General features: G+C 36.0%; 1 protein-coding gene across 4 annotated transcripts in view; it reads right to left on the reverse strand.

Moving 5' to 3' along the window:
* The window catches only part of KLHL5 (kelch like family member 5), a 78583-nt gene that overhangs the window by 15387 nt on the left and 44288 nt on the right, over positions 1-18908 (reverse strand). For all 4 annotated transcript variants that reach the window (XM_073012461.1, XM_073012462.1, XM_038008623.2 and 1 more), the window contains 2 exons: positions 10214-10400; positions 3272-3496 (listed from right to left, as the gene is read on the reverse strand). In XM_073012461.1, the coding sequence (XP_072868562.1) occupies positions 3272-3496; positions 10214-10400 (412 nt within the window). The remainder of the gene's footprint in view (positions 1-3271; positions 3497-10213; positions 10401-18908) is intronic.

Below are 18908 nucleotides of genomic sequence, written 5' to 3' on the forward strand. Positions count from 1 at the left end.
TCTCTAAAAAAAATTAAAAATTTTACAGGCAATATTTTTAGGTACAATGGTGGAAAATTATTTTAAAATTGCACCAGATGCATACACTGCTACTATTTAAAACATTTTTCAACAATTTGGATTTGTATTTTTATACCTTCTCCCCTATTAATTCAAATTCATGAGATTTTACTATAGTTAGATTCGATACCATAATCTATTGGTATGATTCATCAGCAGGGAGCTGAGCTAGATTCATTTGTTAATTTATTCACCAAATATCTTCTGCATGTCTACTAAGTACCAGGCACTCAACAGAATATAACAGGTAAGGGCTGTGCCCTCATAAATCTTATAGTCTGGAAACAGACATAAAATATATTTTAGTTAATAACAATTGCTAATTTAAAAAGTGGTGCAAAGTAAAAGGATAGAGAGGGTCAGGGGAGACCTTTCTGGTAAGGTAACATTTAAGCAGGAATGTGAATGAAGTTGGGAAACCAGATTTGAAGATAGCTGGGGGAAGAGAAGGTGAGGTAGAGGAAATGGCAGTGCAAAGGTCCTGAGGTATGCTCACTGTGTCTGAGGGACAACAAGGTGGCCAGTCTGGCTAGGCAGGGTGAGTGAGGGGGAAAATATAAGAGATGAGGGAGAGTGTAGAGCCAGAGCACGCAGGGCAGAGACTGCAGATAAGGGCTCTGATCTTATCTCTTGTAAGGACTTTGGATTTTATTCTGAATGAGATGGAGAACGGTCTCCGTGATGGCTTTGACATGGCTTTAAGGTAGGGGGATTTGAGAAGAGGTGCGACATGATCATGGCCAGGTGAGATAAAATGTCTCACTTGGGGGCCAAAAGAACCCCTGTATTACAGATATATTTTAATTTGTGAAATCACAGCCAGATAAGAAAAATACTCATCATTCATGCATGACCCAAATCAACGTATTATTCCACTCATTTATTACATATTGTACCCCACCAGTACTAGCTTTTGGAGATTTTATATGTGTGTGTGTGTACACATATATACACACATATATGTGTATATAAATATGCATACATGTTATTTATATGCTTATACGTGCATATACACATTTTATATGTGTATATATTTATGTATAAACAAAAATATACACATATCAAAATATACATGTATAATATATACACATACTGTATATACTTGTTTATGATATATGTATATCTCTCTAATTTTACATATATATGTATATGTAATGTGTAATATGTCAAAGGGGGCAGAAAACTTAAGGGGTTCACCTAATTCAACCCATTAAAAAATGGCTTTGAAAAGAAATTTTAAGCCTGGTGTGGTAGCTCACAAGTGTAATTCTAGCACTTTCAGAGGCTGAGGCAGGCAGACTGCTTGAGCCCAGGAGTTCCAGACCAGCCTGGGCAACACGGTGAAACCCTGTCTCCACCAAAAATACAAAAATTAGCCAGGTGTGATGGTGCATGCCTGTAGTTCCAGCTACTAGACATGCTGAGGTGGGAGGACTGCTTGAGCCCAGGAGGAAGAGGTTGCAGTGAGCCAAAAATGTACCACTGCATTCCAGCCTAGGTTACAGAGCAAGAACCTGTCTCAAAAAAAAAAAAAAAAAAAAAAAAAAAAAAAAAAATTTTAGCAGAACTCCTTTTTTGAATGAAATGTCCATAAAATTCCCACATATGAAGAGATAAAAGGAATGTTTCTTAAATAAAAGATTATTTTAGGCCAGGTGTGGTGGCTCACGCCTGTAATCCCAGCACTTTGGGAGGCCGAGGTGGGTGGATTAAGAGGTCAAGAGATTGAGATAATCCTGGCCAACATGGTGAAACCCGTCTCTACTGGTGGAAACACAAAAATGAGCTGGGCATGGTGGCACGCGCCTGTAGTCCCAACTACTAGGGAGGCTGAGGCAGGGGAATCACTTGAACCCGGGAGGCGGAAGTTGCAGTGAGCCGAAATTGCGTCACTGCACTTCAGCCTGGCAACAGAACGAGTCTCTGTCTCAAAGAAAAAAAAAGTTTATTTTATAAGTTCAAATTTGTAACAGTTATTTAATTACAAGGTAATTTAGTAAGAACATTGCTGTGTTGAATGACACAAAACTTTTAAATTAGGGCTTAAAGAAGACAGTTTTGAGCTATGTGATCATTTTCCTTTCAACTTGCTGCAGTTCAGTAAAGTCTTCTGTATGGCACCTAGAACTACTGACAGTATTCAATGCACAGTGTCATTTGCACAGAATAGCTGGACTATGAGCAATCACATTCTATGTACTATATCCATAAGGATTTAGCCTGTGTTAGAATTACATTTTCTTCCCCATTGTAGGGGAGGGGAAGCACGCAGTTGACTCACTCTACCCTGGATTTTATGGTCAACCCAAATTTCTAAGTCTCATTCATGCTCAACTCACATTTTCCCAGTCTGTGCCTATATAATAGTTGATTTTATGGACTCAAGAGTCACGTTTTACAAGTTTACTTTGTTAAATTTCATATAGTTAATTTTAAGCTCCTTCTCTTGTCTTTGCCTTAACCCTCTGGTTTTATTTCCTTATCAAACTTCAAACTTAAGATGATCTTGCATTGAGAACTAATTACAACTAGTGGAAATCTATGTCTCTTTGATCTTTTACTGTACCCACCACCATACCCATTTCAATCTTCATCCCTAGAGAGTTTTCATTACTGTCTACTGTTATTTAGCAGAAGCCTCTACTCTGGTGGTCAGTATTAATAAACTGAGTATTGTATAAACCATACTATTTAAACTCAACCATACTTTCACTGGTATTGATCTTTTTTTGTTTTTGTTTTTTTTGAGATAGATCTGTTGCCCAGGCTGGAGTGCAGTGGCAAGATCACAGCTCACTGAAGCCTTGACCTCCCAGGCTTAAATGATTCTCCCTCCTCAGCCTCCTGAGTAGCTGGGACTACAGGCCCAAGCCACCTAATTTTTTAATTAAAAATTTTTTTTCCCAGCTAATTTTTAAATTTTTTGTAGAGACTGTATTTTCCTAAGTTGCCCAGGATGGTCTTGAACTCCTAGGCTCAAGCAATCCTCCTGCTTTGGCCTCCGAAATTGCCGGGATTACAGGCGTGAGCCACTGCATCCGGCCTCATCTTTTATGATGACCTGTCAAGTTCTTTATTGCAGCATGTGAGGAATGCTTGGTGACTGCTGCTGATGCAGTGGCTGCCACACGGGTCTTCTGCCTGGTACAGAATGTAAACGTGCTGTGGGAGCTACGTGATATTTTGAGTGAATCTGCACAGTTATACTTACCAAGGCCATGTCTATGTGTGGACATAGGTGGCATCACACTCCAAGTTTTTGTTTTGGGGTTGTAGCACTCTACAGTATTCAAAGTCTTCAGTCCATCTCTTCCTCCAACCACATACAGTTTGTCATCTAGCACTGCAACACCGAACTGTAGCCTCCTCCCATTCATATTTGCTACTGGAGTCCACATATTTGTACGGAGATCATATTTTTCAATGCTTGTTGCTCCTTCATAGTAAGATACAGAAGTTATATAAATAAAAATTATACCATAATTGGTAATTTTATGAAATTACAGATACAAAAATATAATCTTATTAGCATTGAGAATAATAATTTTATTATATTTCATGAAGGTCCTGCATGATCTAGCCTCTGCCTAACTCTGTGTCCTCGACTCTTACTATTCTCCAAGGCACACACAGGCCCCAGTAAGAAAAGGTCAAATGGACAAGGATTATCTGTCAAAGGAGGGTAAGAAACAAACACCCAGAAGTGGGGGGAAAAAAAGCAGAGGCTTAGTTAAGTGTCATGGAAGCCAAAGGAAGAAAGTTTGTAGCAGTAGGTCTGCTAACAGTATCCCACTGAAAGGATCAAATAAAATGAAGACTAAGAAGTATTATTGGATTTAGCTACATGGAGGTCATTGATGACTTCAGTGGGAGGTTCCTTACTGAGTGGTTGAGATGTGACTGGGAGGTGAGGAAACACAGACAGTGAGCATAGAAGATTCTTCTGAGAAGTCTGGCTATCAAAGTAAGGAGAGGTAGAAATTACTAGAAGCGTTGAGGAAAGTTTTGTTTTGTTTTGCTTTTAAAATTTGAAAACTCAAGAGTTTGCTTAAATGTGAATGAAAAGGATCTGGTTGAGAGGAAAGCAGCTAAAAATACAGGAGATGAAAGAGATCAGAATGAACATAATGAACCATGTTCATTATGGTTCGTGGGGAGGCAGGAAAGCACAGTACCCAGGGCACAGGCAGAAGAGCTGGCTTTCACAGGAGGAGGGGAACATATTCCACTGCAATAAGCAAGGATAGGGTAAGTACAGATCAGGTACTTTGGAAACTATGAGGGTAAGGAGTTCAGGAAGTTGCTGCCTGAAGGCATCTATGTTTTCCTTTCTTTTTTTTTTAAGAATTGGAAGATTCCAGGACTCCTTTGTTCTCTTTATGAGTTAAGATGAGCGGATGTTTAAAAAAAAAAAAAACCCTCTAAAATAAACCTAACCCCCAATTGTGAAGAGTTCAACTAGAACCCTCCTCTCTCTTCTAAGCTTCTAATACATCAAGTAAGCAGTGCTAACCTTACAGAATTATAATCATGACTAACATTTATTCTAAAGTATTTGTTATAATTTGGTCATCAGAGCACTAGTATTATTGATAATTTCCTAAAATTTAGAAATAGTTTTGTTATACATATGGATTTTCTCATGTTAAAGTTTTTACTTACCCTACAGAATTCTAAATTATTTGGGATAGACAGCAAGTCTTTTTCTACCTCTGCATGCATGCATATATATATATATATATATATATATATATATATATATTTTTTTTTTTTTTTGAGACAAAGAGTCTTGCTTTATCACCCAGGCTGGAGTGCAATGGCATGATCTTGGCTCACCACAACCTCCACCTCCAAGGTTCAAGTAATTCTTGTACCTCAGCCTCCCAAACTGGGATTACAGATATGTACCAATCACTCCCAACTAATATTTTATATTTTTAGTAGAGACAGGGTTTCACTATATTGGCCAGGCTGGTCTCAAACTCCTGGCCTCAAGTGATCCTCCCACCTCGGCCTCCCAAAGTGCTGGGATTATAGGCATGATCCACTTTGCCCGGCCTTCACCTCTGTATTTTTCACAGCACCAAATAAGAGTCCCTTATACATAGTATAGCTATTCAAAAATATGTTTGAGTACTTTTTCTTTATAGTTTCTAGCTATAGTGAGGTTTTTTACTCATATGCTTACATTATAATAATAACATACACAGTAATAGTATATTTAATTACTCTAAATTTGATCTTAAAATATCATTCCTGCCATCAAATAAATCAAATCAAATTAGAAAATTCCCTCCAACAAATAAAAAGCTAATCATCTCTCTTCACGAATATATTTAGGGAATACTTTTCTTTTGAATTTTAAGTTATTTCTTTTAGATCTAGTTTACTAAGCAGTATCATATTCATATGAATTGGTAACTAAAAGTTATTTTGCTAATTTGAAACATAAAAATATTAAAACATAGTCTCAGGTATATATATTTAATATATATTAAGTTATATTTAATATATATTATAATACATTTAATATATATTTAATATATATTATAATACATTTATTATATATTATGATATATTTAATATTATATATTAAATATAATATATAAATTATATATTTATATATAGTATGTTATATCATATGTAATATATATTATATATTATATATGTATCATATATTATGTAATATATATTATATAATATATAATACATATGCTATATAATATAAATTATATATAAAAATTATATTATAAATTATATTATAATATATATATTATAATTATAATTATATATTAAAATATCATTATATATTAAAATATAATTATATAATAATTATATATTAAAATATAATTATATATTAAAATATAATTATATAATTATAATTATAAATTATATTATATAATATAAATTATATTATATATTATATAGATCATATGTATAATATATTATATATTATAAAATATGTATTATAATATATAATATATAAATATAATGTTAAATATAATATATATTAAATATATACATATTTAAATCCAAATATCCAAAACAAAAGCCTAATAATTATAAAATTTTATGTAAAACCTTGGGGCTTCCCTAATTTATACCAAAGAATTAACCTCTTATAAAGTAAGCACAAATATACTCTAACATTTTCTGAGTGGCTATTTGGAGCCAGTATTCACTTATTTGTTTGGCCCTATACTAAACAGATATATGAAGGAACCAAGAGTCCAATGGTCAGACTACCATCCGACTAAGGCAAACTGCTCTTCATTATAAAGATGGGAAATAAATTAGGGCCAGGCAGATAGCTTGAACAGGAGAGGTCAGAGTATTTAATTATTAAAAAATACTCAGAAATAAAGTTGGTCAAACAGAAGGGTCAGATTAGAGAAAGTCTTAAATGAGGCATTTGCATCTTATGTGCTAAGAAATAAAGACTGCTGGAGTTTTTGAGCAGAATAATGGTATGTTCATTGAAGAGTCAATGGAGTAGAATATCATCTCCAAAGCCAAAATGCCTTTCTGAATCTTGATCTTATCACGAATTAGTTGTGTAATCTTTGGAAAGTTACTTAAGTTCTCCCAAGTCTTAGTTTCCCTATCTATAAAAAGAGAACTGTTATGACGATGAAATGAAATAATATAGGCTAAGTGCTTAGCATAATGCCTGCCACATATTAACAACGTAATGAATGCTATTCCCTCTAAATTAACATGACCAAAATATGTAGGCTGACGAAAGGCTAACTGGAATTAGAAGGATGGCAGCAGAAATTTGGAAGAATTAGATATAAGACCCATTTGAAAAAAGACCTGACGACTGTCAGAATGTAAGATTTCAGAGAGACAGAGAGAGAATGAGAATTGTTTACTTTGGGTGCTTAGTATCTAGTCCCCTTCCCAAGCTTGGGGAATTTTCCACTGTATGTATGAGCCTTTATGGGAAGCAGGAACTCATCTCCTAGAAAGCTGAAAAGACAGATACACATTTTCCTTGCCATGTACCAAGGCAAGTTTCCTTGCCTTTCCATGTACCAAGTTTGAGTTAAAAGCTGAGCAGCATGACTTATAATCCTTGTGGGAAGGAGGGGGGAGGGATAGCATTAGGAGATATACCTAATGTAAGTGACGAGTTAATGTGTGCAGCACACCAACATGGCACATGTATACATATGTAACAAACCTGCATGTTGTGCACATGTACCCTAGAACTTAAGGTATAATAATAATTTAAAAAGCTGAGCATCAAATAGATATTACATACAAGTTGGAAATATGAGAATAAAATCAAAGTGAGGGTATTATACATAAATATAGAGATAACAGTTAAAGCCTTGAAAAGGAGAGAAAAAGATAGAGGGACGAGAGTGCTAGTAATGACTACAAAAGCTAGCACCAGCTCCAGGTACACAGATGACAATAAGTATTTGCAGATTATCTGAACAATGGAAAATCTTTCCCAATGTTGAAATACTTATACTGTAACCCTAATCAGTTATTTATTTCTGTACCGTGCAGTCATCAGGCCTATATCTAAAACTTAAGCATCTACAAATAAATAGCACTATGTTATATGTATTTGGGTTAGAAAGTGGTAGTCAGGGGGTTGCTATTGAATGGTCATGGAAGGCCTCCTTGGTAAGTTGTCATTTGAGAGATTTGAGTGAATAATTTCTGCTAGGCACTTCAATATCTGGGGGCAGAGCATGCCAGTGAGAGCATCAGCTAAAGTAATATCCTGGATATGGATAAAATGTTTGGCCTGTTAGATGAATGAAAAGGCCAATGGGGTTGAAATAAAAGCATCAGTAAGGGAAGAAGTATTAACAGAATGAGCTGACATCAGATCAGAGAGGTAGCCAGAAGTCAAAGAGAGATTGTCAGGAGATTGCAGACTGCTAATGCCAGGAGTTCAAAGGGGAGATCAATGCATATTGAGGGATAATACACAGAAAGCTACTAGCATAACACTGGCGACCAGCAGGCACTGTGCATAGTGTTTATTGCTATTATTTTTAATTATTATTATTTTTTGAGATAGACTCTTGCTCTGTTGCCCAGGCTGGGGTACAGTGGTATGATTTCCGCTCACTGCAATCTCTGCCTCCCAGGTTCAAGCAATTCTCCTGCCTCAGCCACCCAAGTAGCTGGGATTACAGGCAACTGCCACCACGCCTGGCTAATTTTTTTTGATATTTTTTAGTAGAGATGAGGTTTCACCATGTTGGCCAGGCTGGTCTCAACCTCCCGACCTCAAGTGATCCACCCGCCATGGCCTCTCAAAGTGCTGGGATTACAGGCATGATCCCAGCCTATTTTTAATATTAATAATAACTTGTGAGAGTGGTACAAAGAATTCTTAAGATACCTTTGACCCAGATTTCCCAAATGTTTACTTTTTACTGTATTTGCTATGTAGGTATTTTTATTTTCCTGAACTGTTTAAGAGTAAGTTGTGGCCTGGTGCACTGGTTCACAGCTGTAATCCCATCGTTTTGGGAGGTTGAGGCAGGCAGATCACTTGAGGTCCGGAGTTCGAGAACAGCTGGTCAATATGGCGAAACCCCATCTCTACTACAAATACAAAAATTAGTCAGGCATGTGTAGTGGCATGTGCCTGTAATTCCAGCTACTCAGGAGGCTGAGGCAGGAGAATTGTTTGAACCCAGAAGGCAGAGGATGCATTGAGCTGAGAGAGCATCACTGCACTTTAGCATGGGTGACTGAACAAGACTCTGTCTCAAAAAAGCAAAAAACAAAAAAACAGTAACTTGCAGAAATTATGGCATTATACCCCTAATACTCAGTGTATCTTCCTCAAAATGAGAAATTATCTTATAAGACCAAAATACAATCATCAAAATCTGGAAATTAACTTTTTTTTTTTCTTTTTTTTCGAGATGGAGTCTTGCTCTGTCACCCAGGCTGGAGTGCAGTGGCACAATCTCGGCTCACTGCAACCTCTGTTTCCTGGACTCAGGTGATCCTCCTGCCTCAGCTTCCTGAGTGTAGCTGGGACTATAGGCGTGTGCCACCATGCCGGGCTAATTTTTTTGTATTTTTGGTAGAGACGGGGTTTCACCATATTGCCTATGCTGGTCTTGAACTCCTGACCTTAAGCGATCCACCCACCTCATCCTCCCAAAGTTCTGAGATTACAGGCGTGAGCCACAGTACGCGCCTGAAATTAACGTTTATGCCACGTTATTATCTAATCTACAGACCTTATTTGGATTTTGTCATTTGTCTCAGTTACGTCCTTTACAGCAAAAGAAAATCCAAGATGGTGCATAATAGCTGTCGCATCTCTTTAGTCTCCTATAATCTGGAACAATTTCTGAATTTTTTTTTTTATTTCATGACACTGACATTTTTGAATACTACAGACAGATAAGTTATTTTGTAGACTATCTCTCAACTTAGATTTGTTTCCTCCTCATGATTAGATTCAGGTTATACACTCTTGGCAAGGACGGCATAGATGGGTGGCTGAGTTCTCCGTGCATCCTGTCCTGCACAATGCTGCTGCTTAGTCTGATTTCTGTCAACATTATCTTTGATCATTTGCTTAAGTGCTGTGTGCTACGTTTTTCTACTGTAAATATACTATTTGTATATTTGTAACTAGTAAACATGTGGCTGAGAGACACTTTTAGACTAAGTATCCTGTTGTCAAACTTTTCCCACTAGTCTCAGCATCCACTGATAATTCTCGACTGAATTGGTTATTGGTGGTTACTAAATGGTAACTTTTGTAATCTCATCTTTCCTTCTATATTCATTCATTGGCATTCTTATGTAAGGAAGAGCTTTCCTTTCTCCCTTATTTGTATAGGTGTGGAACCATGAATACTTATTGATTTCATAGGTTATAATCCTTTACTATTATTTATTTTGATGCTCAGATGATCCCAGATTTGGACAGTAGTAGCCCTTACAAGCTGTTTCCTGTGTCTTTTGACCTGTCTCCATCATTCTTTGACCACTTCCTTTTTTCCGGTCTAGAGGATGTTACACAATTGTCTGGTACTTTTTCTGCCCCTGTCCTGCAACCAGCCATTTCTCCAAAGAGTTCTTTGGCCGTATATGTACTTATTAAAATATATTTTTCTTTGTTCCTCCCTCCCCCAAATAAAAGATTATTTGATACCTTTCGTTGAATCGATTCCCCCAACTGCAAATAATGTACCAACAGTTGACTTCCTAGGTTTTGTCCGAGGACTCTGTAACATGGGTCGTCTCTCTGGTAATAAATGGTACTTCATTGCTTCCATAATGAGTTTCTGACATTCTATATCATCCCGAAAAAGTGCATTATTTTCCATGTCTGCCAGGAACTAGAAAAGAATAGCGGTGGGTAGGTATACTGAATGACTAAGAAAATGGTAGGGTTTACAGAAAAAAATGACATAATTATCAAACGGATTTTTACATAGTTTTTAAAAATTCAAGCATAGGCACATATTTTTAACTAAAATATGCAACATTTACAAGATTTACATTTTAAATTTCATTGAAAAACAAAACATGAGTAGCATAAATGGTATACTCTAAAATCTTAGTACTGTAGTGCTTATCTCTGGGTAGTAGGAATACTGGCGCTTTTTAAATAAAGTTATTTTTACTACTTTTCTATAATTTCCAGATTTTCTAAAATAAATAATTTTACTATTAAAATCAGAACTAATTCTAATGGAAGAATAATTATAAGTGGGAGTTGACTAATTATGCTGCGTTAACTTTGCTAAACAATGTCCAACTAACAACTGCAAAAGCAAAAGTTACCAATTTCTCAAGGGACAAAGAACTCCAAACAGTGATTGGCCTAAAAACATTAAAATCCCTTTTGTGTCACTGAATCCAACTTTATATATTTATATTACACAAATACAATTTTTATATGTTTATATAGCACACATATGATTACACCTTGTCTTTTTAAAAATGATAGTCTTTTAAAAAATAAAATGAAAATACGATCACATTGGAAATTAAATAAAACAAAAAAAATTTAAAATCTTTTCCTTTTGTGCTTGGTTCTCCATCCCCCCTCCCCATCCTGCAATTCTTCCCTGCCTTATAAAAACAACCTGGTGTGCAGCCTTTCATATTTTCTTCATATTTATGCAATCCTCTGCTGACATAATTCTCATACATTTATATGTATAACATATATAAATACATGTAGTAATTTTTACAGTTTTTTCTTTTAGTAATTGTTTTATTATATGCTTTGCTGCATCTTACCATCTTTACTCAACATTATCTCACAAAAATTCCTCCAGGTCTTCTGAAAAGGTATAGTTCTGATCTATTCTTTTTTTTTTTTTTTTTTTTTTTGAGACGGAGTCTTGCTCTGTCGCCCAGGCCGGAGTGCAGTGGCACGATCTTGGCTCACTGCAAGCTCTGCCTCCCAGGTTCACGCCATTCTCCTACCTCAGCCTCCCAAGTAGCTGGGACTACAGGCGCCCGCCACCACATCCGGCAAATTTTTTGTATTTTTAGTAGAGACGGGGTTTCACTGTGTTAGCTGGGATGGTCTCGATCTCCTGACCTCGTGATCTGCCCACCTCGGCCTCCCAAAGTGCTGGGATTACAGGCATGAGCCACCGCGCCCAGCCTGATCTATTCTTTTTAATAACTGAATAATACTCTATAGTATATAGATACGCTAATTTTTTAGCCATTTCCTTATTACGGACATTAACTTTGTTGCAGTATGTACATACATATATTCATATGTATATATGTGTATATATACACACATGCATATGTAAATATACTTTTTTCTGCTACTAAAAACAAGTCCAGTACAAAAGTCCTTATGATTAATTTTTACCTTTATAGGATAGATTTCTAAGAATTGAATTGATTCCAGGTGGGTCAAAGTATATATGTATGTATGTATGCATGTGTGTGCACATATATGTGTATCTGTGTGTGTCTATGTGTATGATCAATGTTGTCAGATTATTTTCCAGGGTGGCTCACATTCCATTATAGTCATGTATAATAAAGTGGCTCACATTCCATTTTATATATATATAGAGAACCATGTATACATATATATATCTAGAGAGAGAGAGAGAGCGCCCTATACATATAGCCACGTATATAGCCATATATATGTATATATGGCCATATATATGTGTGTCTATATATAGAGACAGCCATGTATAGCAAAGTAGCTCACATTCCATTATAGCCATATATAAGAGCACAAGACCACAACATTCCTGCCAGGAATAAGTGTTTTAGCTCTTTTTGTTAATGATATCACATTTTCCCTTTAATTTGAATTTTTCTGATAAGTGAATATAAGCATTTAAAAATATTTTGACCATTTGTACTTTTTCTTCCTTTATCTGCCTCCTTTTGTCTACTATCTTTTGATTAAAAATTTGTAAGAGTTCCTTATAATACACACACTAATCCTTTATTTTTCAACTGTATTTTTCTAGATTTTTAATCATTTGTCTATTAAGGTTGTTTCATAATACTTTTGCTATTCAAATAATTTTTCATTTTTAGGTCATCAAATATGTGTCTTTCTTTTCACAGTCCTGCTTCTTAGAAAGTCTTTTTGCTTCAGTTTGTAGATGTAGTCTCCTGGATTATCTGGCAAGATTTTATTGCTTTCTTTCATTTAGGCCAAGAATTCACGTGAAATTCATTTGTTTTGGAATTAATGTTTAAAAAGAGTAAGAGTGGAGGAGCATTTTTATTTTCTTTAAGATCAAGAGCCAGTTCTGTACTACTTATTAAATAACCCCCTTCATTTCCAACTGAATTGATTCTTGGTCATGTATTACATTCCATAAATAGATCTCAAGGTATATGAGGTTTGTTTTTTTAATTCTTTATTCTGTTCTATTGATCTATTTGTCTACTCCTATTTCTAAATAGCATATTTTATTACAGTGTCTTTATAGCATATTCTGATACCCGATATTTTTAGGTTTTCCCTCCCTGTTAACTTTCATAGCTTTCTTGGCTATTATTGTGCCTTTATTTTTCATGTAAACTTAAGACAAATTTATCCAGTTTTTTTTTATCCTGATTCTCTTGGAATTCTAATAAGAACTTAAATTTATTTATTAATTAAATTTATTAATTTTATTAAGTTTTGGAGAACTGATGTTTTTATATTAAGTCTTTCTGTTCAAGAAGCCTTTCCATTTGTTGTATAGCTTTCTACATATTACACCTTTCTTGATTATACATTTCCTATATATTTTATTATTTTCATTGCTATTGGGAATGAGTTTTAAAAGTTTATTTCATATATGTGTTGCAGGAGAGAAAATCTACTGATTACACTTGTATTAACCTATTACTTTACCAAATTCCCTTATTAAGCTCTATGTGTTATGCAAATAATCATAACTGTCACCAAATAGGGATAGTTGAATATCTTTTTCTAATGTGTATGCCAATTATTTTATTATTGCAATTGCTAAAGCCTTCTAAAGAATGTTAAATAATTAGGATGATAGAGTATCTTGTTTCTGGTTTGAATTGATATGGTTTTAGTGTTTCATTACTTAGGACAATAGTTGCTGTAACATTTGGTCATCTATTTTTATTATATTCAATAAAGATAATATAGATTTTCATAGTTTTTTTTTTTTTTTTTTTGAGACAGGATGTCTCACTGTTGCCCAGGCTGGAGTGTGGTGGCGCAATCTCAGCTCACTGCAACCTCTGCCTCCCAGGTTCAGGCAATTCTCCTGCCTCAGCCTCCTGAGTAGCTGGGATTACAGGCCTGCACCACCACATCCAGCTAATTTTTGTATTTTTAGTAAAGAAGGGCTTCACCATATTGGCTAGGCTGGTCTTGAACTCCTGACCTCAAGTGATCCTCCTACCTTGGCCTCCCACAGTGCTGGGATCACAGGCATGAGCCACCATACCTCGCCCCTTCATAGGTTTCTTAATGATCATTTCAGTATTCCTAGAAAAAGACCTTTCTGGTCAGAGTGTATACTTTTGATACACTGCGGGTTGTATTTGACTATATATTTCTTTACAATTTTATTGGGGCATATTTTACATGTCCTAATTTATCCATTCCAAGTATACAATTCAGTGATTTGTAGTAAATTACCAAGTTGTGGAACCATTACCATAAAACTGTTCTGAAACATTTTCTTCACCTCAATTACATCCCACATGCCCATTTACTGTTGATCCTCATTCCCGTCTTCTGTCCCAAGCACTAATCTGTCTCTACAGATTTGCTTTTGCTGGACATTTCATATACAGAGAATCACAATATGGAGACTCTGGTGTCTTGCTTCTTTCCCTTAGCATACTTTTGAGACTTGTCCCTGCTGTAGCTACTCATATCAGTGCTTCATTTCTTTTTATCGTTGAATAATATTCCACTGTCGGTCTACTCCTCATTTTATCCATCCATTCATCAGTTGATAGATGCTTCTTAGGTTGCTTCCAGTTTCAAGCTATTATGGATAAAGCTGCCAAGAACATTTATGTACAAGTCTTTGTGTGGATATATTTCTCTTGGGTAATTATTACCTAGGAGTAGAATTGCTGGGGCATATGGCAAATTTATGTTTAACTTTTTAAGAAACAACCAAACTTGTTTTCTAAAGTGGCAGCACCACCTTACATTCCCACCAGCATTGTACGAGGGTTCCTGTTTTTGCACATCCTCACCAATTGTTAGTTTGTCTCTATTTTAGCCATTCAGGAAGGTGGAAAATGTGGTTTTATTTTGCATTTTCCTAGTGACTAATGATGTTGATAATATGTTCATGTTTTTATAGAGGAAGAGGGAAACAGTCTCTAAAAAGAGTCACTATAAAAAAGTTGGTGGCTTTTGGAAACTAGCACTGCATACCAAAGGCAAAAAAGCCAAAATAAGACGTAAGTCCCCTGACCTACACCAGAATTTACATTTTGGTATTAATTACTCCACATTTTTTTCTACGCATACAAAACATAGTTATACTTGTCATAGAAACCATTAGTGAATATGCATAAAGTTGGCTCATTAAGGTTAATTTTAATGTTTATGTTAATTCTATTATATACAATTACTTTAGTTGTTTCTAAATAAAAATATGTGAAAAAAATGTAGAAAGTAAACTCTTGGGAGACTCAATAGTAACTGCAATTTGAAGCAAAGTATATTTCCTAATATACAGATAGTATATGTAAGTTATGAATAAGTAGGATTAATTACATTTGAATTAAAAAAGCCATTAATCTAAGTATCAGATTAATCAAATGGGAGGAACCAGATATCATTTAGAAAATTATTCAGAAGGCACTGAGAGAAAACTACAAAATATATACTCTCATGTACTCTGCATTTTTGGTGAATACTAAATGCCTTCTCTGCTATAAAAGAAGAGCAAATTATTAAAATGAAAGCATTCATAATACAGGAACAAAGTTTTATTTTGTAAATTTTTATCCTCACTCATATTTGTTCACCTTATGACTACTGCTCTAAAACTGTCCCCTCAAACACAAATAGGATGTGAATAATTTATGAACTCTATACATGTTAAAAAAATGTTTTTGGAGGCTTGGCAAGGTGGCTTATGTCTATAATCCCAGCATATTGGGAGGCTTAGGCAGGAGGATCACTTGAGGCCAGGAGTTTGAGAGCAGCTTGGGTAACAAAGTGAGACCCTGTCTCTACAAAAAATTAAAAAAAAAAAAACTAGTCAGATGTGTGATGGGGCACAGTGACTGTAGTCTCAGCTACTCGAGAGGCGGAGGTGGGAGGATCACTTGAACCCAGGAGTTTGAGGCTGCAGTGAGCTATGATTGTGCCACTACACTCAAGCCTGGGTGACAGAGTGAGACCCTGTACAAAAAAAAAAAAGTTGTTTTAGTATCAAGACCTTGTAAACCAAAAGAATGCTAAAGGTAAATACTGACTCATTTTATATTTCCGACTTCCTTTAGAAAACAACACTAAACTGAGAGTAGAATAGCAGAGACTCAGATACTTATAAATTCAGGCTAAACATTGAAAACATTTACAATTTAGGTGTCAAAATCTTTTAAATAATGTATATATGTTCTAGTATTTCTAGTCACATGGTTTAAAATTTGATCAAATTGAAATGTTTGGAATGCTTTCAAAAGTAAGATAAAATCAATCACAGTACTTTGAGAAGCTGAGGTGGGAGGATCACTTGAGTCCAGTAGTCGAAGACCACTCAGGGCAACATGGTGAGACCCTATTTCCACAAAAAAATTTTAAAAACTGGCTGGGCACCGTGGCTCACACCTGTAATCCCAGCACTTTGGGAGACCGAGGTGGGTGGATCTCTTGAGGTCAGGAGTTCGAGACTAGCCTGGCCAACATGGTAAAACCCTGTCTCTACTAAAAATACAAAAATTTGCCAGGCATAGTGGCATGTGCCTGTAATCCCAGCTACTCAGGAGGCTGAGGTACGAGAATCGCTTGAACCCAGGAGATGGAGGTTGCAATGAGCAGAGATCGCGTCACTGCACACCAGCCTGTGCGACAGAGCAAGACTCTGTATCAAAAAGAAACAAACAAACAAAAATTTTAAAAACTGGCTGGGCATGGTGGTGTTGGTGGTGTGTGTCTGTAGTTCCAGCTACTCAGGAGGCTGAAGTGGGAGGATCTCTTGGGCCCAGGGGATTGAGGCTGCAGTGAGCCATGATCATACCACAGCACTCCAGCCTGGGCAATAGAGTGAGACCCTGCCTCAAAATAATAAAATAAAATGACCATAAATACTTCTCTTCTGGATTATTCAGTTTTTAAAAAAGTCATACAAAGGTCGGGCACGGTGGCTCACTCCTGTAATCCCAGCATTTTGGGAGGCTGAGGTAGGTGGATCACCTGAGGTCAGGAGTTTGAGACTAGCCTGGCCAACATGGTGAAACCCTATCTCTACTAAAAATACAAAATTAGTTGGGCATGGTGGCTTGTGTCTGTTAATCCCAGCTACTCGGGAGGCTGAGGCAGGAGAATCTCTTGAACCCAGGAGGCAGAGGTTGCAGTGAGATAAGATTGTATCACTGCACTCCAGACTGGGCAAAAAGAGCAAAACTCCGTCAAAAAAAAAAAAAAAAAAGCCATACAAAAATGATCATCAGGCATTATTTCCTATATTGTTTTAAGAATCTACTGTTGGAGACACTATGATAAAATTACTGTATGTAAGTTGAATCCCTTCTAGCCAGGGTAAGTGGAATGTTTCATATTAACAGAGTAGGATAAAATCTCATTTAGTTGGTATCACTGGAAAAGGAGCTATTTCATAAAAATAAATTCTCTTGGTAACCAGACCTAATCTGAATTTTAAAAATATTAGTCATTTATTATTTGATTGGCATATGGCAATTTAATAATTGTTATATTTTCCTACCTTTTAAAATAAAACATACAGGATACAATCCAACACTTTCTTCATTATTTTAGTGTCTACTTCAAAACTTTATTATCTGATAACTCTAATTCTGCAATCTTGCCATTCACTTTTGGCAATGAAGAAAAATCAACCCTGCCAGTATCTCTAAATGTCACAATACTGCAGCACACTATTATCACTGTAGGAAAGAAAAATGTTCTGAGAGGTAAAGTAACTTGTTTAAATTATACAAGGCAATGTGGCTTCCATCACCACTACTTATGGTGGACAATGGTTCTCACACTTGAGGATGCATCAAAGCCACTGGAAGACTTATTAAAACACCATTTGCTAGGCCCCAGCCCCAGAGTTTCATATTCAGTAGCTGTAGGGTGAGGCCTAATCTGTATTTCCAAGAAGTTCCAAGTAGCGCTGATCTTCCTGTTAGGGATCACACTTTGAGAACCACTGGGCTAATCCACTGGATTTCCCTTCCTTGTCTTCTCTGTAGCAAAGGATGATGATAAAACTTCGTCCTTTTTGAAGTAGGATATCAATTTTTAATAACACTCCAGTTATTTAGCCAGGTTTGGGAACAACCTCTATATATTGTGTCTCCTAGGGTTCCATCCCAAGCACTCTTGTGTACTCCTTGGCCAGTGTCATTCTCTTGCCTTTGGATTCAACAATCTAAGGAAGTAGTTTTCAAAAAAGTCTAAGGACTTCAGAGTCCTTAGACTCTAAAAGAATTAAAGGTGCCAAGAAGCTTTGGGAACATGATTCTTCAACTTCCTTCCCCATTCCCTGAATTAGCTCTTCATTCTATATTCCTTGTTTCAATCGAGAGCACCTTTTAATCAGCCTAATTGCACAAATCAGAGTCAGTCTCAATTCCTCTTTTCGTACACCCTCACCATTCAATCATTAAGTTTTGTCAAACTGACCTCATAAATAGCTCTTGAGCCTGGTAATTTCTGTCTATATCCACTGCCAGAGTGTGCCTAATTTACTTGTCTGAATTCCAAAAGCCTTCCTAATGGGTTTTTGGCTTTGACCCCTCAGATCCATTCTCCACAATGCAGTTACAGTAACCTTTCTGAAATAAAATTATAATTATGCCATTCCTATTAAAAAATCCTTTAGTGCTTCCTCCTTGCTTTCAGGATAAAATTCAAACTCCTTGGCATAACTAGAAGTTCTCCATGTTCTGGTCCATTCCTCTCTTCAGCCTCATCTCTTGACTTTATCCCCTTTTATTCCTGCACTCTAGCGATGCAAACTACCTTCACATTCCAAAATACAATATATTTGCTCATGACTTCATGATGAAGTACAGCTCCTATTTCTCCTGGTTATCATGCCCCCTCTTTTGGGTGGCTAATTCATAATGTGGATCAAATAACACTGTAAGAAGTTCTCCCTGCTTTCTCGTCAACCCCCCTCTTTTGGGTGGGTTACTTCCATTATTTTCAGAATGCC

This window comes from Chlorocebus sabaeus, chromosome 27 (assembly GCF_047675955.1).
Source record: "Chlorocebus sabaeus isolate Y175 chromosome 27, mChlSab1.0.hap1, whole genome shotgun sequence".
In the NCBI taxonomy this organism is placed as follows: domain Eukaryota; kingdom Metazoa; phylum Chordata; class Mammalia; order Primates; family Cercopithecidae; genus Chlorocebus; species Chlorocebus sabaeus.